This window comes from Astatotilapia calliptera, chromosome 5 (genome assembly GCF_964374335.1).
Source record: "Astatotilapia calliptera chromosome 5, fAstCal68.1, whole genome shotgun sequence".
Lineage (NCBI taxonomy): Eukaryota > Metazoa > Chordata > Actinopteri > Cichliformes > Cichlidae > Astatotilapia > Astatotilapia calliptera.
This window is the reverse complement of record NC_137426.1, coordinates 15,789,834-15,814,931: the sequence shown is the minus strand read 5'-3', so window position 1 is coordinate 15,814,931 and position 25,098 is coordinate 15,789,834. Positions and strand designations below refer to the sequence as shown.

The following is a 25,098-nucleotide window of genomic DNA, read 5'->3' as shown; positions in this document are numbered from 1 at the left end:
ATTTAGTCTGTAGTGCATCAAACTACACTGAATAAGCATGCTGAATATGCATTGTGACTTTAGCCATATAGCATATTAGTCTTATTAATATCTGCATATATAAATGCATTTATTTATTTGTGCAATGTGACATAGGATAAATAACACAAAACTTTAAGCATAAAACTGACAGACCATGTAAGTTATGAGTGCTGATGCCTTAGGCAGTCCCAAGGCTACTGTCACAGCATTTTGGTCGAAGTGTGCAACAAGGCCTTTGTTGTGCAAACAGATAGGGGGGAGGTCTAGGGTCACAGAGGGTTTGTATCATGAGAAACCTCTGGCTTTTCATGACTGTTGTAAGCAGCCTTTTGGGTACTCAACCCATGAACCAAAAGCCAACTTTCCTGATCCTTAGTGGCCCCTAAGAGACCAGATACATTTTGTAGGAAATAAGGCTTCATACTAAAATTGCAACCGAGAGATTAACTGAAGGAATGAGGGGTTTCACACTGCACTGGAGATCTTGATGATTTGGTTCTGTGTGACAACAATAACAATGGCTGTGGGTTCAGCTGCCACATTTCAAATTAGAGTTGGATAACACGGTAATATCGTAATGAGGGTAGCCTAGTGAATCATGATGAGCCCAAGGTTTTACTGTTATGTAGACACATTTTCTTTCATGTTCAAAACCTTTAATTTTTTTCCGTCTCCTTTCTACAGTATAGTTTCTGTAGTATGAACTTTACTCACTGGGTAATAAAACAGTGAGTAAACAACCTATAAAGGCTAAATTAAAGTACATTAAATTGTGCTTCATAAAAGGGAAGGAAATTTAAGAAAGAGTAATAAGCTAAAACGACATTAAATGCAAATGTCTAACAATGAAATACATCATACAAATACAGCTCATGTTGTGCTGTTGCAAACACTGGTGGTTTCTAATTACTTGTGTAATCTGTTTAAAGGGAATAGCTGCTAGAAAGTTATCTTTATGGCTGAAAAAGATTAGGAGCTGCAGAGAGAAGGCAAAGTTATGTTACCAGGAGTCCTGGTGGTGCTTTTCACTACTTATTTTTGAAGTTGAAATGCATGATGACTTCTCATATTTCTGCAGTGCTGTTATTGTGCAGTATGTTTGGGAGAGATTTCACTTCATGCTGTGGTTCTGCAAATAGAAGTTCCTGGACTGCAGGGGTAACCAGTGGGGTGGGAAGAGACGGAGCTCAGGAAGATGACCCCAGCAGTCAGCTCACATTAGCAGCTGAAATATGACTAACAAGGCTCCGACTTTCCAGGACAGCCAGCTGTGCTTATCTCTCTTTCGACTTCTTGCCCTCATGTTCATGCGCATACAAATGGACAATTAGAATTGCTAACAAACGCAGCTGAAAACCACACACTGTTCAAAATGTAAAATATGGCTAATAATGTGAGAATAATAACTATAAGAAACCTGAAAGGGACAAATTTGATTTGTTTTTCATTTTGATTCCATCCAGGTAACGTTTTCTTTTGCTTTCTGTTTCTTGAACAAAAAGTTGATTATCAGTTGTTAACCTTCTGTTAAACATCTAATTTATTATATCACTATTTATTAGTAAAGCTTATATCCATGTATAAGTGAATATTTGTTACAGGGTTGTGTTTGGTTTTTGATTGACTTTTAGAAAAGATGTTAATGTAAAGATTGATTAATGGATGTTTGAAAGGAACCACACATTAAGGTTAAGGTTTGTAAATAACCAGAACAGGGAATAAATGAAAATATGAGTGATTTGATCAAAGGCTGTGTGAGAGAGAAGAACTGGGACCAGGTGGCCTTTGAATGAACTTCATTAGTCTTTTTGAAGACCAAATGAAAAAACAAAAAACAAAGAGCAGACTGATGTAGCCATCATTACACACATGCTCTCTTTCATCCCAGGTACAGACCACCACCATGTGCATCTCCGTCAGTCTGAGTGGCTCCGTGGTTCTCGGGTGCCTCTTCGCCCCAAAGGTCCACATCATCCTTTTTCAGCCCCAGAAAAATGTGGCCACACTAAGAGTCACAACCAACCGCTTCAGTACCACAGTTTCTACGTCTGCCTCTGCCCCCAGCTCAAGCTTCTCAAAAGGTACTAATGCAGAGTATACAGAATATGGTTCTTTACTTGTAAAAGAAACTATTAACACAACATAAAGACAAAGGACTACCAGATGGTCTTTAGCTCAACATGCTAACATACACACTTTATATGGTAAATATGAATATACAGCCAGGAGATTTAACACAACTTATCAGCTAACATGGCTTTCTCCAATATTAAACAATCAGTCTACGTAAAACTTGGAGATTATTTAATTTGTAGACGAGCACAAATGGGCTGCAAGCTGAAAAATCTGTTGTTTCAGGATTTGCCCATTATTTTAATTGGCCTTTTTATTTTTAATTTTATTTATTTATGATATTTTTTTGCATATTTGTCACACTTCACAGGAAATAAAAAGCCCAGTCAAACCAACTTGGCCCTGTGTGAAAGAGTAATGCTTTATCGCATTGTTCTTGCTGCCAGCAGTGTTGGTCAAGTTACTTGAAAAAAGTAATCAGTAACTAATTACTGATTACTTCCTCAAAAAAGCAATCCCGTTACTTTACTGATTATTTATTTTCAAAAGTAATTAATTACTTAGTTACTTTTTAAAAACACGATTTACAACCTGAATAACTAATAAAGCGATAGATCTTTCAGCCCACTTCTACTTTTTCTGCATAATCCATCATACAAAATGTAATCAAATGGAAAAGTCTCTTTTTTTTTTAACTTGTTTTATCAGTTTTAATCTTTTAACTTTATGCATCAAGTAAAAATTTAATTATATGCAACATTCTCTGACTTGAAGAAATTAGTTTAACATTTAAACCTATTTTCTGCACATTCCAGCACATAAAATAAAATATTTTTTGTGTTTACACTCAGTCTTTCAAATAGTTACAAGTAACGCGTTACTATACACGTTACAAGTAACGTGTTACTGCCTAATCTCTGGCTGCCAGGGGTGCCAACACCAGTTATTAGGTTTAGGGAGCAATTACTTTTTCACAGCACTGTAAATGAAATATACAGTACTGTTTAAATTTGTGAGGTGCTGGCAGGCAAATAAGAATATGCCTGTCTGTGTTCTTTCTAAGCTGAGATACCCTTTTCCATACGGATAGGGCATCTTACATAATTAAAAAATTAAGTAAGTATTACAAAAAAGTAAGTAATTAAAATGTATAAGAATCACAAAAGTGCTTCACAATAAAATCAGAAATAAAACTGGGTAACAGTTGACAGTTTCACTGTGAAACTCAGATCAAAATGACAGCATTGCAGTAAAACACTGAAATATCATTTATTTCATTTTTTTTTTTTAATTTATTATTCTTATTTAGTGGAACATGGGTAAGAGTGAAGAAATTTCTATATAATACTGAAAGGTTTTTCCTGCTTGTTTCTGTAGTTTTGCAGCATAGCTCTGCAATTAATAACCATGCCATTATGTTTTTCTTTTCATTTTGGGTAAGAGAAAGTCTTATCTGAAACCAATTAATAAACTGACTATGTTCACAGACAAAAAACACATTAAATATATATGAGACGTTTACATGGTTCTATAGTGAGCGTGCCATTTACTCTTTTATAGCTGGGAGACCTCACACTGCTTTTAGTCCAAAAGAAAAGCTGCGCATTAAAAGGCTTCTGACACTTTATGCTTTATCTCGTCTCTTAGACTAAAGTGATTTCTGTTGTCAGAAAAAAAAATGATGTAAGAAATAAAAAGTATTTAATTGCTGCAATTAAAAGTAGGAATTCAACAATGTAAGGATACTGTCTGGAAAATAGCACTGTAAGCTGTGATGGATTTCTGGTTGCAGTATTTCACATTGTTCAATTATAGCTAGTGATGAAGCAACCGGACAGAAACTGTATTGTTTTGTAACATTTTATGTGCAAGTCTGTATAATCGTGATCAGCCAAATAAACTTCACAATAAAAGTCATGCACAAAAAGGATACCTCAAAATTGTACTTAAAGACAGGGTGCCTAATGTATTTGGACCACTTGCTCCTCGCAGCTTTTATCTCTGGTTTGCAGGAAACTCTAACATCACTGCTTTTATTCCCTCAGGATCAGCCTCCAACTATGTGCCAGCAGTTTGCAACGGGCGAGAAGTGGTGGACTCCACAACATCCTCTTTGTGAAAAACATTCCTCTCTAAGCAGAAGCAACCATCCTGTCATCAATCATCCTTCCATCCAACAGAGCTGTGTATGACAAAGCCCCCATGGCATCTAACATGTTGCAGAGAGATAACTAGACTGACAGTGGCAATGGTAACTCTAACTGTGAAAGCGTAACGATGTTCTTACAGTGAGCAGTATGTATCAACTGTAAAGCCTTTTTTTTTGTATAGATTTAATATGCTGTGATCTCCTTGGTTTACAGATAGATGTGATTAAATGCACCGTGCCTTGTCCTAAAGAGTCTTGTTGTCAAATGGGTGGTTGTGAAGCAATAGTGTTATACAAAAACAAAAGGCTGTTCTTATTGTGTTCTTACAGTGCTGTGAATATATCCAGATGTTTAGACATTGACAAAAAAATGCTTTGAGATAAAGTTAGCCCTTCTGTTAAGCAAAATGTGTGACTAACTATAGTGAATGTGATGAAAACTAGGCAACTAGACAACGTAAAGGACGTGTGTTAATGTAGACTGGTATAGCAGTGCGTGCTTACTTGTAATTTATGTAAATAAAATGTTCTTTTTTAATATTCAAAGATCAAATTCTACTTTGTTTGGGTTCCCACTTTCAGTCAAATTCAGAGGAGCTATGCACAAGAATCGCAATTGAGATCTGGATGCGTGATTAGCCGATTTCTGCCATTTCAGTAAATTTTCAGTTACCAAACTAGTGCAGGATAGCTGCTGTTTTAATAGTTGAGTACCTGCAATTGTACATGGGGGAAAAAAAAGTTCACACGAATCCTACATTTACACATTAAATGCGGACTGGCGTTTTAGATGTGAAACTGTACCCACTGTCTGCCTGCAGCATAAATAGAAGTGACTTTATTAAAAATTTAAATGTTATTGTCTGCATGTTTAACTGTGAAAGAAGATGATACTGTTTTTTCCCCCCTATATGGCATACAAAATTAAGAGTTGGATAATAAAACGATTCCTAATGAAAATGGCATCAACATGTCCACCTGGGTCTAAGTGGACACCTGCAGGATGACTGAAGATGGTGCAAATACCAATTCTTGGTAATTCTTGGTTATTATATAACAATAACTGTCACTGACATAATGTCACTAGTCAACAGCTTGCAGTCCCTGAGGCTGGTCTGACAAATCACTTGTATAATTAAGATTTTGTGCACTTTCCCTCCTGTAAATACCAAGTAAATGTCAAGTAAAGTAAAAGTAGAAATAAGCTGTAAACCTTTTTTTTCCCTTATTACTAAAAGATGCCAATATACTTTCAATTACATTTTTATGAGATTCAAATGATATGCTGGTCTGCTACCACCATATCTATGATTCACAACTTTTGATCTGACTCCTCCAATACCCTACACACAGAAGCAGTCATCACTTTTCCAGACACACTTACAGCCTAACTTTCATAGAACATCATGACACTTCAAAACTTTATGATCACAAAATAGAACCAGCAGTCTTTTTTCCTCTCCTACAATTCAGCCTCTTCACACTTTATTTTTATGCAGGGATGCCTTACCAACAATGCTTTGACTTCTTCACTAAACCAAAAGCTGTTATTGTCTTTTAATAACAAGAGGAATCCACAGACAACTGTAGAAACAGATACTGTCTGGATTTTATTTTTTATTTTTTAAAGTAAGTAAAGAAAAAATAAATAAAATTAAAAAAATCCTGAGATTTTATTTTTTATTTTTAGATCTTTAATTTACAAAAGGAAAAGCATTTAACAGTTTTCTATTCAGCGCTTTTAGTTTCCTCTGGATCAGAGGGTTTCCTTTTAAGAGGAATAACATAAATTCCATTCTTGGCTTCCTTTAGTCTCCACCATCGTCCCAATCTGTAAACAAAACAAAGATTTATTTACAAATCATTATTTTAACACTAACAGTTCACTGAAGATTAATGATTAACCACCATATGGATTGTTAATTAAAAAACAAATAAGGAGGGATGGAGTAATAAAACACTGGAGAAATGGTTTAAATCTGATATCTGGTAACAGGTCATAAACATTTTGTATTAAACGATCACCACAGTGAGCTTGAGGCTTTCAGAAGAAAAACTGAGGATGGTTTGCCCACTCAATAGAAGACTGCAAAGAATTTCATCATCTATGGTACATTAAAAATCAGAGATCCGGAGAAATCTCTTTGCGCAAAGGTTGAAAACCAGTAATTAATGTCTGTGATCTGTGTGTCCTCAGGCAACACCGTGCTGGAAACAGACAATTCTGAAGTAGAAATCAATGCACAGGCTCAGGCACACTCCTGAAAACTGTCAGTTCATTAAAACTCTAGCATGCAAAGCAAAAACCTCGAGGGAATAAACAGTGATTGAGAAATGCAGAAGCTGTCTCTGAGCCCGAGCTCATCTAAGATGGATTCAGGTAAGGTTAGAAAAGAAAAAAAAAGCACCTCTCCAATGCTCCAATAAAACTTTTTTGGAAAACACGGATATTGCACCTTCGGAAATAAAAAAGGGTGGGGGACCACCTGACGTGTTATCAGTACACAGTTTAAAAACACTGCTATAGAGCAGTATTAATGCACACAGTACGAGTAACCTGCACATCTTTGGAGGCACAATTAGTCTGACTGACATATCAGCTAGGCCATTTCCTGATCCCGAGGTTTTGGTATTTATAATGACTGATAAACATTTACAAAGTAAAGAAAAGACAAGATCCCTTCAGATAAGTCATAAGTTTTGATTGCAGATGAAGGCAATCTGTAACTTCCCTATAAGCAACAGCTGGTCCAGAGAGCAAACGAGTAATTGGTCAATACAGGTATTAGTCATAAAAATCCTATCTGTCGGACAAGGTTTTGGATTAATTAAACTGTACTGTAGAGAACAGTTCGCTCTGTGGTAGCTGGGATAATCCCCCCTGAAATGGATAAGTGGAAGAGATGGTAAATGGTAAAATGGACTGATTCTTATATAGTACTCAAAGCACTCTATACAACATGCCACATTCACCCCATTCACACAAGCACCACCTTGTATGCGTCTAAGTGCTTAGTACCATTCACACACATTCATACACCAATGGATGAGTGAAGACTAGGGGCATCCAGGGATCGAACCACTGACCTTCTGATCAGTAGATGACCTGAGCTACAGCCATGAGTGGGTGGATGGATTGATTTACTATAGAGCAGCTCAGACCCTCCAGTACACAAGAAAGCATTTTGGATATCAAATTACAATAATCACTGTCAGTTCCCCTCAGCAATTTTCACAGTGGTCAAGTTTAACACTGTTTGTTTCATATGTCAATACAATCAAAATAAAGAAAAAAAACAAAACAAAAAAAAAAACAGTTCAGATTTACATGTCATTCTGTAAAATCTGTAACTATGATCGACACACCAAAACAAAATATCCGATCCACAAAAGTTGATTTTGTTCATCTGGACAGATTTTCAGTGGGATAAATGCTTCGTCACTCATTCAAGTGACTTCTTCAGTCTCAGCTGACTGCAGGTTTCCCCAACATGAACAGAATCATCTTTTGTGGATTTACTGACCTGGATGATTGAGCATGCATCAAGACAAAATATCTGATCCACTTGCACATTTTATTTTACCTTGCATTCAGCTAAACTGATCGAAAATACTACATGACAAGTGTGACATTATCCAACATCATACTTCCTGGTTACCTTCAGTTAGTAACTGCATAACTATATGAATGAGGCCAAGTCAACCTAAAAATTCTAAAATGTTAAAGATGGATTAACACTGCCACCTAGTGGATGTTTTGTCCACTAAACATGAACTTGTGCTGACATTCATTAGTTTTCAGGAACTTTAGTTTCTATGGAAACATGAGTATAAATGTACCTGTGCTCCTGTCCAACTCCTGCAACCAAGAACTGACCAGAGCTTGAAAACTTCAAACTGTTGACGAAACCAGACTAGGCAGGAAAGGAAAGTAGAGAAAGAAAATAAGCATTTATGCAACTTATTATTATTTATTTATTTAAATGAGAGGAAAGGGTTAACTGCTTACCACTGGTACACTGAACAGAGGCTGAAGCCCACGATAATTCTGGCCACATTTCCACACATTAACCTCTGAGTTGTGGGAGCCTGCAAGGAAGATCCGTTGTTATACAAAGCCAAATGACGACAGCTTACTTAAACACCAACCTAGGTTGATGTATTACTTTGATGTCCTTTTCATCAGGAATGAATTTATTACTTGCACTGAATACATCTGCATTCAAACAAATCACTCGTAAAACACTTTATTTACATTATCCTGCGAATAAAAACGGGTCCATGTGTTACTGAAAAGCACATGAAGAGGTTTCTCACAGCTATAGGCACCTGAGGCAATAGTATCAGAGTTCTGAAGTGCCGCCACTGAAGAGACCCAATGAGGCTGCTCAATCCCTGCATCACCATGGCAACCGTGGGCCCGTTTCACTGTGCTGAGAGGTTTCTTCTTGTTGACACTCCAAAGACACACAGAGCTGAGGTTGTCAGGAAATATGAATGAGTTAGTTCACACTATTACACACCGAATAAATAAAAATGGAGAGAAAGAAACTGAATCAACATAGCAGCAAATTATTACCCATCATCTGCTCCTGTTACCATGTGTTCCTCATTTATGAGTTGGATACAGTCAATTGAACCCCTTAATAAAAGACAACAAAATCAGAGTTGTCAGTCTCACTGTATGCTTAAAGAAAAATAGACTATAAATAAATATGCATTTATGAATGTGTACATCTATTAAAAAAAAATTTAAAAAAATCAAGCTGTGCTGTTAAATTTTCAGAATGAAAATTACTCCAATACATCTAATATCAAAAGATTTTATATAAATCAACCAACAGACATGTTTAATGGTAGAGGGACAATAAAAACCACGCAGCAGTCAAAAAGGTAGTAACAAAGGTAACAAAGGTAGTAATAATTTGATTTCTTTCATATTTTTTCAAACTTTATATGAGAGTATAGTGCCAGCAGCAGAAGAGCAAGATCATCCATGAGAAATTGTGCTGATTTTTGGCCATTTTTGGTTGCTCCCTTATTTCCCTAGGGGTTGCCACAGCAGATGGGATCTGCGTGTATGATTTGGCACAGCCAGATACCTTCTGACACAACATTTATCCAAGCCTGCGACTGGCTCTCTGAGTAGCATGACTCTGGGTTTGTTTGCTCTCCGTCTTGAACTGAAGATCTTTTGCATGTAAGGTTAATGTGTTAACGACTACACCACCGAGCCACTTCTTTCTTCTAGTGGTTTAGCTGACATTTGCAGTGTCCAAAAATAATTTCCTAATGGTTTCTAATTTTAAGATTTATTAATTTATTTTTTCAGGCCAAAAAAGTAAAATGTGATTGGTTCACAAACAGTGCTTGTGAACAAATCTGCGTGTAAACCATGTGTATTAGCACAATATTTCCATATTACGTTTTCTGTTTTGGTCAATATTTACCCTATTCCAAAAGACCATAGGTCAAAAATGCTCAAATTTAGAATTAAATACAACACTATAAAATATTAAATTGCCTATAAAGAACAAAAATGAGAATGTGTAGACTTTAACATTTTTCATATATACTAGTTATCTTATTTTAACTATTTATTGCATATGCTGAAGAATATGGGGGTTTTTCAATATTTGAAATAATTTCTCATCTGAAGCCAACAGATGAGGTGCACCTTGCTATCCACTGTCTTCTCTTTCTTACATTCTGCTTAGATTCCCCCCCCACACCAACTACAAAGTCAAGTTTTAACTTGAGCTAGTTTGTCTTTGGGGAAGCAATCTTCAGCATACTTGTCATTCCAGCCAAGCATCGCTTTTTCTGTTTAAAAATAAATAATAACAATTACCACTCCTGTGGAAACACTCTGGCTTCATTCTCAGGTTCTCTTATTTCAGATGGTAATTTTGCATATATTTTTAATGCAGACTATGAACATTTCTGTGCAATTATTAAATGCTTTTATATGAATCTTAGAAAACAAGCAAACAGACAAAGCACCTGAATTTGTGCACACTGGTGAGAACAAGCAATGCACAGAAGTCAAGAGACTCACTCATGGCCATGGAACACCAGCTGAGACTCTTCAGCTATCTTCCACACCCGTACAGTACCGTCCCGCCCTCCTGCAGTCACACAGCGCTCACGGCTCAGGCTGTCCAGTCCTGTGATCGAGTCCTGATGGCCAAAGCTACAGGAATTTACAGTCACAGTTAATTTCACACACTAGAGCCAAATGAATGTGAGAAATTATTTTCTGATTGGTCACTCACAGAGTTTCTACATATGCATTCTCATCCACATTCCACACTTTGATTGAGCGGTCATGAGAGGCGCTGTACAGATCATGAGTCCCCTTCCTGAATGAAAGGCCCTGTGAAGGAAAAAGAAGATTGTGTTATAAGAGAACTGCAGGTATCACCAACGCACAGCTGAGATGTTAAAATGTCAAAATTGTAGCCAACTAGTGAGGGGGAAAAAAAAAAAAAACATCAAGAACATACCGACACAGCACCTTTGTGTCCTGTAAATTTATACAAATGTTTACACGATTCTGCCTCCCAAATCATGATCAGGTTGTTCATGTCTCCAGTGGCCTAAAAATATGTAAACAAAGACGTTATGGTCACACTTTGGTAAGAAAGGTAGAATAAGCTGGATTCCCAAAATTGGTAAAAGCAGGAATTGCTGAGGAAGAACTACTCACCAAGTACTTGCCATCCGATGATATGGCCATACACAAGATGTGGGCTGTATGTCCAACATGGCGATCCTCTGTACCCTTCCTTCCACCAGGTATTGTATGTATTTTTTTACCACTCTCAACATCCCCTAATAAGAACATTTCCAAACATATTATTATTAAAGTATTAGCCTTCACAACTGTGAAATAATTTGAATTTATTTTCACAACAGGAGTTTAAAAAAATTTGTAAGGATTAACTATACACTAACATTTAATGATGGAGCAGTCTTTGGCAGCAGAAAAGATGTACTTGTCATCTGGAGTGATGACCAGGCACGTAATTGGAAGTTTGTGTCCTCTGAACATCCTGATCTCTGAAGGATCTGGTGGTATGAGCTAAAAACAAGCAAACAAAAAACACACAGAAATAAATAACATTAAACTTCTTATTAGACACACAGCGGGATTAAAAGGATGAAAATTCTGATAATTACATCTTTGGCGATGAGCCGCTGGAGCTTTCCTCTCTGTTCAAGCTGATGGGAGAAGGAAAAAATAAAATAAACTCACATCCACAGAAATATCAATATTATAAACACAAGTCCAGCAAATCAAGTACAGTAAATCCCAAAAAAAAAAAAAAAAAAAAAAAAAAAAAAAACAGTATCAATGAGATACTGTTTTTGATGTGATCAAGTACAACCAAAATATTTCTTGCATCTGATCATAAGATGTAAAGCTGCAAATTATTAGAAATTACTGAACTGTAACCCAGAAGACCACATCAGCATTTTTACATCAGTCATTATTTAATTTAGAGAAAATTGTCTTGTGAAACTGAAACTAAACTGTGGCCTAACTAAACTTTGAAAAATCATGGGAACAAAAAAAACTTTATTAAGATTTGATTTAGACATCTGAGTTGAATCTATGCCATAGGAATGTCATAACAGCAAACCCCTCTGAAACTCTGAAGTGTAGTCTACCTCTATGTTGATCAACCTGTTCAGTACTGTCAATTCACTCATCCAAGTGACTTCTGAAGAAGTCATGTCAGTCTTCAGAGACTGAAGAAGTCACTTGGATGAGTGACAAAATGTTTCTCCCACTGAAAATACTACGTCCAGATGAACAGAATCAACTTTTTGGAATTGAGAGCATAATAATTATTGCCAAAATATAAGGACCCACAGATACCATCAAATGTCTGCCTCAAGTAAAAAAAACAAACCAAAACAAAAACAAAATACTGAGCGCATTTCTGCTACATATTCAGGAGGACTTGTGTTACTGCCGAGCATAGAGAGATCGATTCATACAAAGGAGCAAGGGCAAATCGACCAGAAGTGAAAACTCAATTAATGACAGGATGAATGGCGTTCACAACAGCATGATCTAAGGAACATCTGGCCAACAGGCTCAACAGTTTGTAATGTTAGGTGTAGAGTTGGCAACAAGATATTTTCATTGTGAGGGGACAATCTGAGTAAATGTTAGTACACAGAGACATAGCTCAACACATGAAACTGGCAGTGTAATAACCAAGTCATGTAAGGTACCCTGGTACTACAGCTACCATTTAAACGGGCTCACATAGGAAATGTCTTACCACTTCTTCTTGAAGTCTTCCCGCAATTAGATCTGTCTCAAAGGAGGCTTCTTCTGCTTTATTTTCCTCTGAAGATAAGAAGAATTATTTTCATTCATTCTGGAATAATGAATTTTAATGTTGTGCCTGTGTAAATGACACAAGTTTACCTTCTTCCTTGAGCTGCTCCAGGTAAAGTTTAGCTAATCTCAGCTTCTTCTCCTGTGGAGTCTCCTCATACTCAATCTGCTCGGTGGACTGCCTTTTCTTTGGCGCTGTGGCACTGGAAAAATCAAATTATCACAAAGATCATTAAGACTCGTGCTTTTATTTAGAGGCCAAAGGCTTGTGATTAATGTATAACCCCCACTGAAAACGCACCTCTCCGTCTCTGAGTCGCTGGAAATCTCTTCATTATATTTCGAGCTCGATTTCTTCGCTCGTAATTTGCCTTTTCCGGTAGGATCCACATCACCCTGCGAGGGGGAAAAATACGATGTATCTACCATAAAAGCGTTATAACAACAGTGGAAACCAGTTAAGAAGCCACGAGTGAACCCTATGGTTTAGCTTACCCGCTAACAGTTCAATTCACCTACCTTTCGCTTCGTGCCCGCCGTATTTTTCCCCTTCTTGGCAAACTTGGGGTTTTCTTTTGTTTTTAAAAAGAATGATGAAGACATGTCGAAACGCAACAAGCAGCGTTTCAAAACTGACAACAGTTATGCAGCGTTAACTCTTCAACTTTCTCAAGCCGCAAGTCAACATTGAACCCACATGGGTCGACTGCAACCAAACTAGGAAGCTGAGATGGGCCGCGAGCGCACACTGATTGGCTAATTGTCACGTTCACTCTAACATGTCCCACCCTTTATAAAAATTCTGGATTTTAATTGGCCCGTGTAGGAATTTCGATGAACAGGAAATTGTGCTGGGGCGAAATACTTCCCTCGGGGAATAAGTTTTCGCAGCTTTGTTCCGCACATAATTGTAAAAATATGCATTTGACAAGACGGTAATCCCATAAATGTGCCCGCCACACACAGTGGAAGGTAAACGTAAGATTAGTATTTCACACATGTTTAATCGAAAATGTTATGCGCGGCGGTTAAAAAAAATCCCTAATTATATCAGGATCTATGTACTGTACTACTGCAGTAGTATTACTACTTCCTCTACTACGCAGTATTTCCATGTACTGCACTGCCTTTGTCTTCAGTGACTGTGTTTACAGTTTGTCGTTGAGCTCAACCTGAGGTGAGGTTCCTCTAAACTATCGCACAGTAAATATCACGTGTATTTGAACATGTTTTGAAATGCAGTTTGCATCACTCATTGGCTCCAGCAGCTGGAGGCTAGTAGTAGGTAGGAGGAGGGGGGATGAGACAGCGGGAGGGGGATGCAAGGTTGACTGCAAACCTTTTTTTGTCTCTCTGTTTTTGCATGGGGGAGTTTAAAACGAGCAGAGATCGTCGCTGAGTGAGTGAAAAAAAAGAAAAAAGTTTGGCTCCAACTTTGAGTTTGTCCTGTGCAGAAAAGCAGCAGCACTTGGTGTGTCAACGTGCTTTTTACTCTTCCCAGATTGTTCACCACCATGCCACCCAAGAGAGACGCAGGTGCGACTGCAGCACAGCCACCCATTAAGATGATAAAGATCGATAACGTTACAGATGCACAAGAGTTTGGCTGTCATTCAGGCGAGGATAAGTTTAGGCTCCATGAAGAGGCCAGCTACTCACCTTATCCCAACAATGACGTGAGAGTTCATTGTTTAATTATCAGAATAAGTAACTTGTGTATAACTTGGATTTTTTTTATGTGTTCTTTTTCAACTCTTGTGGCAGCTTGACACTATTGAATTTGATGAAGACAATGTTGCAAGCCCGGGAATCAGAACAGACACCATCAGCCTTCTCATGAAAATAGAGCAGCTGCAGGCACAACTGAAATATGAACGCAGATGCAGAATTTTGGCTGAGAGAGAGCTGAGGGAACTCAAAGGTGGGTGGGAAAAATTAACTAATCAATCAATCAGTTAATTTATATCCTTTAAAAATACTGTCAGACCACATTAATATTTATTGTAGCACACACATTACTCTAACTAAACCTAACTGGTTTAGATGCTACAAGGACAAATCCGAATGAGTCATCCTGCATTTCTTTGTATTTTTCTTCCTGGGAGTTAGACCTTCTTGTAATTTTTTTAAAAAGTGGAAGAGCAGGAAGCTCTTTCACCAAAGTTTTTCTTTGGTCACTGGTTGCTTTTTCACTCATTTTCAGTTGAGTTCTTATACTTGCCAATTCCAAGGAAATCCTTTGTCTTTGTTAATCCACTTAAGACTGACCTATGAATCATTCAAGCATAAAAAGGCACCCAAGTGAGGAGACGAATCAGTGTTTTGACTACACTTTCCAGACAACTTAGCAAAGAGTTCATTTTAAATTGTATCTTTGTTACTAGCAGCCTGTGGCGAAAAGCATGTAATTTGTTCCCATTTCTTTAGTTAAATGAACTGAATATGCCAAAGATAATTTATGTTGATGGGCATAAAATTGTATTTTTGTACCATCATGGTAATTCTCACAGAGCTATTAGCTTAAAAGTTGGTACATCTCAACATGGTGGGAAGTGTGTCCTTATAGAACTTGTGGAGAATTTGTTCTGGATAAGCAGAGGACAAAAGAAGTGTTAGAAAAATATCTACAGTATGTGAAAGTCATGTCCTTAATAATTAGGAAAAAAGCCAGAAAAGATCTGAGGAGATGCATCTGGCCTTTCAGTTGATCCATCTACTGTTCACTGAAGCCTCATCACAAACAGTCTCAGCTGGAGGGTGGCTGTCAAGAAGCCATGCGTAAGGAAGGAAATGGGTATGGAAAATTTGAATTTGCCAAACTTTTGTGAGCAGAAGAACAGCGAGGTACCATTTGGAAAATTTCTGATTGGCAACAGCTTCATTTTTTTATACTGACAATGATTCCAAACACACAGTCATGGATTGGCCTTGACAGAGCAAATATTACTGAAGCAGTGCGTGACAGAGAAAACAGAAAGAAACAAAAGGCAGCCAACATCCAAAGAAGAGCTTTGAGCTTCTTTCAAGAAGCCAGGAGAACTTTTCCTGAAGATTACTTAAGGGAATTTCTTAACAACAATGACAAGAACAGGGCCTTATTAAAATTTAAATGTCAAATGTTGAGTATTCGTCTGTGTAACTGTCTAGTGCATTGATAACATGTGCGGAAGGAAAAATTGGATCCCGTCAGTCTTTTTAGTTTTCTGTCTGAGTTTATGCTGTAAACATAAAATGAAATAATTTATCTGATGAATATCTTCACCATGTGTCGGATTTACTTCAGTGGTTTGTAACGTTTTTCAGAGATGAACACTCTCATGATGCAGATGAGGCACACGGCACATGAACTGCGGGTCACCCTGGATCATGTTCTCCACGGAGGCGAAGGAGCAGTTGCGCCACAAAACTCTGATGAGACTATCTCTTTCCTGACTGAGCCTGAGGCAGAAATGAGAGCGCTTCATAATATACCAGAGGTCAACGCTCCTGTGTGCTGTAGACTTTGTACTTTCTTTGTATAACTGAGTTGGCAGATTGATCAGTTCATTAACATTTTGTTATCTTAGAAGAAGTTATATGTCATTGGTGCTCATTTGAAATGTTCATTGTTTTTAAGCTCAGGCAGGCTAGCACTAATTTGTTATTTTATAAGTGGTTAATTTGGGATCAAACACCAATGAAATGTAATGTTTTTATAAAAGATATTTCTTTTTCTTTGTAGGATGACCACAATTTCATCTATCTCTCAGAGAATCTTCGAGTGCCAAAAAATCTTTATGAGCGCATTGCAGAAATTGCAGACTACAAGAAGTACACTTCAGCCCTGCTCATGATACTTTTTGACAGAGAAACGCTGGCCACCCACTCTCTGCAGGGCCGTAGGAATACCTTTACGGGAGAGGATTGCCACAAGCCACAGCTCCCACCTGAGATTTTGAAAAGTTTAATCGGTAAATCAAGGAACACTAAGGATGCCTTAGAAACATTAGCCTTCTTTGTAAATGCTGTATATGGTGATTGAAAAAAGTGTTGGCCCCCTTCCCGATTTCCTATTTTTTGTATGTTTGTCACACTTTAACGTTTCAGATCATCGAACAAATTTGAAAATCAGACAAACATAACACAATTACACAATTAAACACAAAATGGAGTTTCTATATGAAGATTTTTATTATTAAGAGGAAAATAATACAAAACTACATGGCCCTGTATGAAAAAGTGATTGCCCCCTAAAACTACTAACTGGTTGGTGCCGCCCTTAGCAGCAACAGCTACAATCAAGCATTAGCGATAACTGGCATGCCTTTTGAGCATGAACCACCTTTTTAAGGTCATGCCACAGCATCTCAATCGGATTTATGTCAGGACTTTGACTGGGTCTCTCCAAAGCCTTTATTTTGTTTTTCTTAAGCAATTCAGAGGTGGACCTGCTGGTGTATTTTGGATCATTGTGCTTGAATAGTGCTTCAGCTTGAGGTCAGAAACAGACCTTCTCCTTCAGGATTTTTTGTAGACAGCAGAATTCTATGGCGTTATTTTTGTGCCACTATTCTGAGCGCACATAAAAAGAGTTTGCAGGTGCAAGTGTTGTATTTTGAGGAGAAATTTATTTTGAGCGAAGAAAAGCTGAATTTGAGTGAACAAAATTCATTGCTGCGTGCAAAAAAAAGTGTTTCAGTGTTTGCGATTATCCACACACACACAACAGCAGCCCCTCTCGCTCAGTTTTTGCATTTGCGCTCGCTCGCAATGTGTTGCTCGCGCCCTCAACATTTCTGCCCGTGTGCGCTCAGCTTGGATTTTTTTGCATCCAAGTCTGTGATTGGCTGGTTTTGTGGCACAAATATAACGGTGTAGAGAAAGAGTTGAGCGCGCACGGGCAGAAATGTTGAGCGCGCACGGGCAGAAATGTTGAGCGCGCGAGCAACACGTTGAGAGCGCGAGCAACACGTTGAGCGCGCGAGTAACACGTTGAGAGCGCGAGCAACACGTTGAGAGCGCGAGCAACACGTTGAGAGCGCGAGCAACACGTTGCGAGCAAGCGCAAATGCAAAAACTGAGCGAGAGGGGCTGCTATTGTGTGTTTGTGTGTGTGGATAATAGCAAACACTGAAATACATTTTTTTTTTGCACGCAGCAATGAGTTTTGTTCACTCAAATTTAGCTTTTCTACGCTCAAAATAAATTTCTCCTCAAAATGCAACACTTGCACCTGCAAACTTTTTTTTACGTGCGCTCAAAATTTTTTTTTACGTGCGCTCAGAATAGTGGCACAAAAATAACGCCATAGAATTCATGGTTCCATTTATCACAGCAAGTCTTCCAGGTCCTAAAGCAGCAAAACAGCCCCAGACCATCACACTGCCACCACTATATTTTACTGCCAGTATGATCCTTTTCTGAAATGAAAGATGAGATGAAGATGCAATGGGACACATGCTTCTAAAAATGTCAGCATTTGTTCTTGTCAGTCCACAGAGTATTTCCCCCAAATTCTTGAGGAACATCAAGATGTTTTCAGGCAAATATGAGCCGAGTCTTTGTGTTCTTTTTGGTCAGCAGTGGTTTTCTCCTTGAACTCTCCCACGGATGGCATTTTTGCCCAGTCTCTTTATTATTGTTGAATCATGAACTCTGACCTTAACTGAGACATGTGAAGCTTGTGGTTCCATAATATTGTCCTGGATGAGTCATTGGTGTGCTCTTGGAGTAATCTTGGTAGGCCAGTCACTGCTGGGAAGCTTCACCACTTTTCCAAGTTTTTCCATTTGTGTGTAATGGCTCTCACTCTGGTTCACTGGAGTCCCAAAGCCTTAGAAATGTCTTTGTAACCCTTTCCAGACTGATGAATATCTCTGACTTTGTTTCTCAAGTGATTTCTTGATTCAACAGGTCTGCCAGTATTCAGGCCTGGGTGTCTGTAGTAAAACACTTTCCAAAACAATGATTAACAAAACAAGAATCATAGTAAATTTGTGATTTAACAAGAGGGGGCATTACTTCTGAAACAGATCTGAAACATAGAGGTGTGACAAATATGCAAAACACTAGAAAATCAGGAAGAAGGCAAACACTTTTTCACACCACTGTACGTACTAATTTGATAACCAGAGGTTTCTGTTTCTTTCCTGCAGATCATGTGGCAGCCAAGTTCAGTGTTGACAGCAGCCAAATAAAAACCGCAATCCGCACAAAGTTGAACAATGAGGATAAATTATTGAAGAAGAGACTGGGGTTGGGTAAAACAGAAAACAGAGCTAATGCTGAGCAAAGCTTTTGCCAAGATGCCTCGCTTCTGCCCGACGACGGAGCAATGACAAGTGACTCTCAGTTATAGTCCTTCACCTCTGTCTTCATCCGTTGGTCACACGTATTTCATGTCTGATAGAAATAGGTCACAGATTGCCTTTTTTATCCACTATAGTTCATTCAGCATTAAAATCTAGTTCTTTATTTTTTAAGAATGATAAGTATTTATATTTTTACGTTGACAGCAGTTAATGTCTGTTAGATTGTTTTCACCTTGAGTGTCACATGGTGTCCACACCCAGACGTTCGATAGCGCTATACACTGCCACATATGTAATCATTAATACTGTAAACAAGTGTTCTTATTTAGGTTTTCTTACTGTATTTAAGAGAGTGGTTATAAGTTAATAACCTTTTAAGCTAGAATCAGTCAGTCAGCTGACCTTTACACGTGTGAGTAGGACAGGGATCTCACTTTTGCCCTGTTGTTCATTCCAACTTGTGCATTGCAGGTAATTTCAAGGTATACTGTATGTGATAACTGTTTCAAAATGTTTGTCATGTGTTTTCTGTGCTTCACCCTAACAAACAATAAAGTTTTGCAGCTGATATTTTTTCAGTTATTTGAATCTTTCTTCCATCAGCACAGTAACCTACAGTATTGTTTCCTCCTCAGCCAACAGATGTCAGTACTGACCCCTGTTTCCCCTGTTGTAGTATTGATCTACTCCGCTGAAAGGTGACTGTTACTTAAGTAAATAAAAAAAGAAAAGAAAGAAACTCGGTTAACTAAATTAAGGAAGTACTGTGTGTTAAATGGTAAATGAGTCATTACATTCAAGCAATACACCAGTGTCCTCGTTCTCTGGAGCTATGAAGAGAATAGAGGAGCAAGTGTAAGAACAAGAACAGTGTGTAACAGTCACAGCCACATACTGACTGACTGATGAACGACAGTGTGTGTGGGACATGGTTAATGTCAGTGGGAGGCGGTTTGATGCAGTCATCTTCGCTTGAAAGATGTGATTTGGACAACCAAAGGCTGGCTCCTCGCCCCCCCCCCCCCCCTCCCTCGGGCTAGCTGGGCTGCCTCAGTGGACTCACAGCACATCACCTCTCTCCGATACCCTCAGTCCTCCCAGGGGTCCTCTGTCAAGCCTCAAAAGCCTTTTTTTTCCTGTCGGAAATCAGCTGTTTTCATGAGAAGTTGCAACACAGCAGGATAGTTCCCGGTGGACCATTATGCACCTGCAGCAACACCTGAGTACTGAATTTGATGCTTTTCAAAGTTTCTGAAATATCAGAGTGTTTTGGAAGATTTCTAGTTTACAAGAACTTTTTAAGGACCAATTTTCAAAATGAAAGTGCTTTGATGTAAGTATATAGCTATTTGATTATATAACACTTAACTATGATGTGAAAGAATATATATTATTCTATTTGTTTGGTTCATTGCTTAAAGTAAAATGCAAAGTAAAGTAAAGCATTTCACTTTCATATTTACTTATTTCATTGATTTATTTTGTTCTATCAGATCAAATGACTGAGACGTTTGTGTAACACTTCCTGAAATTGTTAGAATTTGTTTAGCAGATTTCACTGACACTGCCTTAATGGTTTTTTTCTTAAAGTTGAGCAAGTTTAACACCAAGTTGAGCCATGCCAGAAATAAAAAAGTCTCTCAAATTATGTCATTCAGAAAAACTGGATAGATAATGCTAGTTAAGAATATAACTGTGCATCAATTCATAGGGTTCACTACACATTTAAAACCCACAAAGTCCAAGTACATTACAAGCTGATGAAATGTTGCCTTCTAGTGAATTTATTATAATGAATGAATGAATGAAATTATTAACCTAAACTTATGAACTTTCAGCATTTCAACATACTGTAGCACATGGATGGAATTTTGCAGCTGCATGTTAAAGTGTCATTCATTTTGTATCAGAATGAGCTGAGTTAACAGTTATTGGAGACCTCATTTTTAAATCTAATTAAAATTGGTCAACACTTTCAGTTTCTTGCGTTAAGTTTGAACTCTTTAAAACCTATTTGTGCAATTCAAATTCAACAGAAAAGTCAGATAATGGAATAAATGCTCATCACTAACATTATGCAAGCTTAAATACATCAAAATGGTTCTTAAGACCTTTTTTGGCTTTTAAAAAGGATTTATTTGAAAAACCAAGAGGAGCGATAAAATCAGACAGAAGTATTAAACGTAGATGTAAAATAACTACAAATGTTTTGGAGAATCAAATAAAGTGAAACTGAGCAGTGGCTAGAAAAGGTAAACCTGTTCAGAAGTCATTTGTGGACTGAAGAACATCACATGCTGGGCTGCAACTGGAACATGATGAGAACGAGGACAGCCTTACATAATGTGTATGAGAATGTACATGTACTAGTCCTTCCTGGGGATAAATCTCAGTGCAAACGTGGCATGCCAATAGCTGTCCACCATAGAAGATTACAGCGGCAGAGAGAATCAGTGGATAACCAGTGGATAGAGAGCACATGTATTTAGGACACAGCGTCCTCCACAGCCTGAAACCTGATTATGATTATGAGAACAAGATAGTTAGATACATTTATGGGGGAGGCACATGAAGGGCAGCACAGACGTGAAAGTAAATGTAAACGGATTAATGTTACATTTGTTACATTGTTTTATATACTATTTCTAGATTGCTCGGTGATTAGGGGTCAGGCGTGTTCTGGTTTAAGGTCTCCTCTTTGATGGTATGGTGAAGGGTGACACTGAACACATACTAATCAATGCAGGCAGTTCACTGCAGCTGGGCTAAAACAAGCATGCTCATTATCTTTCATTTCTAAAGGATGGGGATGGATGGAGGAGAAACACAGTGTCCTCCATGAATTATTCCCATTGATCATGTTTCTCCCTCACTATAGATACAAAATGGCATAAACAGCCTAACTAATAAGGTGAACGTCTGTGTGTTTTGATGAAGGTTGTAGTGAGTACTCCTGGATGTTTGTATTTATATATCACACTGCAGAGTATGTCAGATACAGTTAGTGTGATGAGTTATGATCAATTTGACAACAAATGTAATATTGTACGTTAAAAACTGTTGTATGTAATGCCTTCTGTGGCTCTGGATGTGCTTTTTTAAATGGCTAATGCCATTGTTGTGATGTCATTAGGGTTATCTCAACTCATGCCTTGAGACTACATATGGCTTTAGGAATGCAGGTTTAAAGTTGGAAAGATGTTTAGAATTTATCATTCAGAAATGATCTAATAGGTATTAAATAACCCCCTTAACAGTGCTTTGTGTAACTTATAGCGTGTATTGTTAACATTCTTTGTCCTTACTGTAATCAATATAGCTACTTGTGAAAAGGCCCGTTCCTATCAAAGAACCTGCAAACAATTATCACCCAGCTGCAGGCTATCTGAGCTCTGGAGAGCATTTTAAAGATTTTCAGCCTAAAGCTGTTCTGTTTTAGTTTGCCCTCAACTACCATCGTCATTTTAAGCTAAAGCAGTTAACTGTTTGAGACAAATTACAAAGGGCTCAGTGCAGATAAAATGAGCAACTACTGGGTGAATACAGACGAGGATTTAGCAAAACTTATTGGAAAGTAGCTCCAAATTTGCGAAATAATACGTAATGCTTTACTAGAAAGTGTTTCCACTGTGCAAAAGTAAAGCCATCTGATGCAAATGAAAAGATGCAAAATTTGCCATTGATATATTTATCCTTTTCTTCATTTTGTCTTTACAGAAGTGAGGTGTATTTCTTTTGATGTCTGAAGAACTTTTTAGCTTCGTCGCTTAACAATGGGAGCCACTGGAATACAGATCTTAACTCGTTCTTTATTATGAATCATGGAAGAGTACAGTTCATTTGTGACTGAGTACAATGAAAGCACTGCCGCTTGGCCAATAGAGCCTTCTGCACCCAGCAGACACTTAGGAAATGTTCCCAGCCCACAAACACGTCTCAAGGACCTCATGGGATTATTTTTCATGGTGACCCTAAATTTTCTTGCACTTCTGGCCAACACTGCTGTTCTTGTGGTTGTCATCAAAGCCCCTCATCTCAGGAAATTTGTATTTTTGTGCCATCTTTGTGCAGTGGACCTTCTGTGTGCCATCTTGATCATGCCACTCGGCATTGTGTCCAGCTCGGGGTACTTTGCTGGTGTGGTGTTCACTATGCTGGAGTGCCAGATCTATGTCTTCCTCAATGTAATCCTCATAGCAGCCTCCATCTTCACCATCACAGCTATTAGCGTGGAGCGTTATTACTACATTGTTCACCCCATGCGATATGAGGTCAAGATGACGCTGAAGCTGACTGCAGCTGTGATGGTGATAGTGTGGGTCGCTTCTGCAGGGCTGGGATTGTCTACTGTGTTTGGATGGCCGTCTTATGGCAGCCTGACCTCCGTCAGTGCAGCACACTGCTCACTGTACTGGAGCAACAGTGACCACAGGCGTATTTTCTCTGTGCTCTTCAGTGTCACCTGTTTCTGTCTGCCAGCAGTTGTGATTTTTGCTGTCTACTGTAATATCTACAAAGTGGCCCGTGTGGCTGCCCGGCAACATGGACCTCTGCCCTCCTGGACAAACAGTCAACTGAAGCATCGCTCTGACTCAATAAACAGTCAGACTACCATCATTACAACTCGCAATGCCCCACGCAGGATTACCCGAGAACGGCCTTTCGGGGGTGGTAAGGCTGCTCTTACTCTGGTGGTCATTGTTGGGCAGTTTCTAATCTGCTGGCTGCCTTATTTTGCCTTCCACCTTCATTTGATACTTGATGCAACATCCCAGATCCCCGATGACCTGGAGGAAACTGTCACCTGGCTGGCATATTCGTCATTTGCTATTAACCCTTTTTTCTATGGGCTTCTAAATCGGCAGATTAGGGAAGAGCTTTGTAAACTAAGGCGCTGCTACTCGACTCGGCCAATGGAATTGCCAGCGTCCAGCCAGGAGGGCTCGGGTCATGAGAACTTCTTGCAGTTTCTCAACAGGACCAGCTGCAGTTTAGAGACACGTCCAAGCTTTGCTACTCCCAGTTCTCTGGATTATACTGGGCAGACTGGTTTCAGGATACCAGGACAGATTCCAGAGGAGTTCAGTTAGATTTTGCTCTACTGTACCTCAGTGTTGTGCCACAAATAATTGAAAGTTTGGGGGATTAAGTTATTTAAAGATCATATGCAATATGACAAGCAAATTTTTGCAGACAGTAATAACAAGTGAGAGACAGCATACAGAAAAAAAACTGTTTTCGTCTTTGAATCGTTTCTATAAAGATTCAAAGAAGTACTAAATGGACTTTTAAAAAAAGCATTGTTACTGTGGTGAAACAAGCCTTAACGAGTCCTTAAAGATCACTTTAATTTTATTAGCTAGCCTAAAGTAAAGTTACTCTTTATCTACAATCAATAGTTCTGTTTTATGAAAATGAATCAACACAAGTAATTATTACACAATCAAATGTTGTCCTATTGTATTTATATTCCAGGAATTTATGTAAATGTTATTTATTATACACAAACAGGAGGAAATATTTGTTTTGTTCAAGGATATTTTATTTCTTATCAATTTAAATGTGAAAATAAATTTCTGGCATTTTAATAATGTTGATAAACAATGTTTGTACATTAGAAATAAGTATGAGATTTATATAAAACTTTTTTTTAGCATGTTGGTCTAAAATCGGATCTACTTTATTCTCTGGTGAAAGATGTTCAGGATTATATACAGTTATGTAAACTGCATGTCTTCATTTCTTCTTCATGTTTTGTATTCTGTTAACATTAACTAATATACCACATAGTTAATTAATCTCACAGAAACAGCCTCTAAGAGTGCACTGGGGCTGCTAGGCTGTTGTGACCATGATTCAACAGCCAACCCAAGTCCTTCAGGCATATTGTTAAGGTTTGCTTGAGTTTACTTTCTGCAAGAGATAACTAATACGTGCCTAAAGACACTCATTTGCCCAATTTATGTTCGACAGTTTGTCTCAGGACAGACATTGTGGGTTTGAATTTATGGTTTCTGACCTCCGTGCCCTCCCTGTGCCCACTTATGAAAGCACTGTAAGTAAAATTGAGCCCAGTTAAAACATCATTATATAAGCAGAAAATGCCATTTCATAATAGATGAAGTGGTTGTCTCTAATAACATTTAATATGAGTACATGAGCAGATTAACAGCAAAGAATTTGTAATTTTCTGTATTTACTTACAATCA

The 25,098-nt window shown here is 38.1% G+C and overlaps 4 protein-coding genes across 9 annotated transcripts in view; 3 read left to right on the top strand and 1 right to left on the bottom strand.

Moving 5' to 3' along the window:
- grm2b (glutamate receptor, metabotropic 2b) overlaps positions 1-4,801 on the top strand; it is a 28,201-nt gene extending 23,400 nt beyond the window's left edge. For both annotated transcript variants that reach the window (XM_026167496.2, XM_026167497.2), the window contains exons 5-6: positions 1,910-2,102; positions 4,140-4,801. In XM_026167496.2, the coding sequence (XP_026023281.2) occupies positions 1,910-2,102; positions 4,140-4,213 (267 nt within the window). In that variant the 3' untranslated portion in view covers positions 4,214-4,801. The remainder of the gene's footprint in view (positions 1-1,909; positions 2,103-4,139) is intronic.
- A 1,108-nt stretch (positions 4,802-5,909) lies between these two features.
- Positions 5,910-13,364, bottom strand: rrp9 (ribosomal RNA processing 9, U3 small nucleolar RNA binding protein). 2 transcript variants are annotated; one of them, XM_026167498.2, is made up of 15 exons: positions 13,119-13,364; positions 12,901-12,995; positions 12,690-12,802; positions 12,541-12,608; positions 11,426-11,467; positions 11,201-11,327; positions 10,953-11,077; positions 10,750-10,842; positions 10,519-10,619; positions 10,302-10,436; positions 8,823-8,885; positions 8,561-8,718; positions 8,253-8,332; positions 8,084-8,157; positions 5,910-6,074 (listed from the first exon to the last, which is right to left on the bottom strand). In XM_026167498.2, exons 1-15 carry the CDS (start codon positions 13,200-13,202, stop codon positions 5,972-5,974), a joined length of 1,461 nt encoding a protein of 486 aa, XP_026023283.1. In that variant the 5' UTR covers positions 13,203-13,364; the 3' UTR covers positions 5,910-5,971. The 2 variants fall into 2 exon arrangements, with proteins under 2 accessions (XP_026023283.1, XP_026023284.1); XM_026167499.2 differs by having other exon boundaries at positions 8,573-8,718.
- A 67-nt stretch (positions 13,365-13,431) lies between these two features.
- On the top strand, positions 13,432-19,457 carry LOC113022272 (uncharacterized). Of its 4 annotated transcripts, none has more exons than XM_026167489.2 (7): positions 13,532-13,571; positions 13,986-13,998; positions 14,101-14,275; positions 14,364-14,520; positions 15,903-16,075; positions 16,321-16,549; positions 18,734-19,457. In XM_026167489.2, the coding sequence occupies exons 1-7, from the start codon at positions 13,547-13,549 to the stop codon at positions 18,934-18,936; spliced, it is 975 nt and encodes a 324-aa protein (XP_026023274.1). In that variant the 5' UTR covers positions 13,532-13,546; the 3' UTR covers positions 18,937-19,457. The 4 variants fall into 4 exon arrangements, with proteins under 4 accessions (XP_026023279.1, XP_026023278.1, XP_026023274.1 ...); XM_026167490.2 differs by lacking the exon at positions 13,532-13,571 and adding an exon at positions 13,636-13,776; XM_026167494.2 differs by lacking the exon at positions 13,986-13,998 and having other exon boundaries at positions 13,432-13,571.
- Positions 19,458-20,081: 624 nt separating this feature from the next.
- Positions 20,082-24,124, top strand: LOC113021674 (putative G-protein coupled receptor). Its single transcript, XM_026166372.2, has 2 exons — positions 20,082-20,222; positions 22,607-24,124. Exon 2 carries the CDS (start codon positions 22,711-22,713, stop codon positions 23,977-23,979), a length of 1,269 nt encoding a protein of 422 aa, XP_026022157.2. The 5' UTR covers positions 20,082-20,222; positions 22,607-22,710; the 3' UTR covers positions 23,980-24,124.
- The last annotated feature ends 974 nt before the right edge of the window (positions 24,125-25,098 follow it).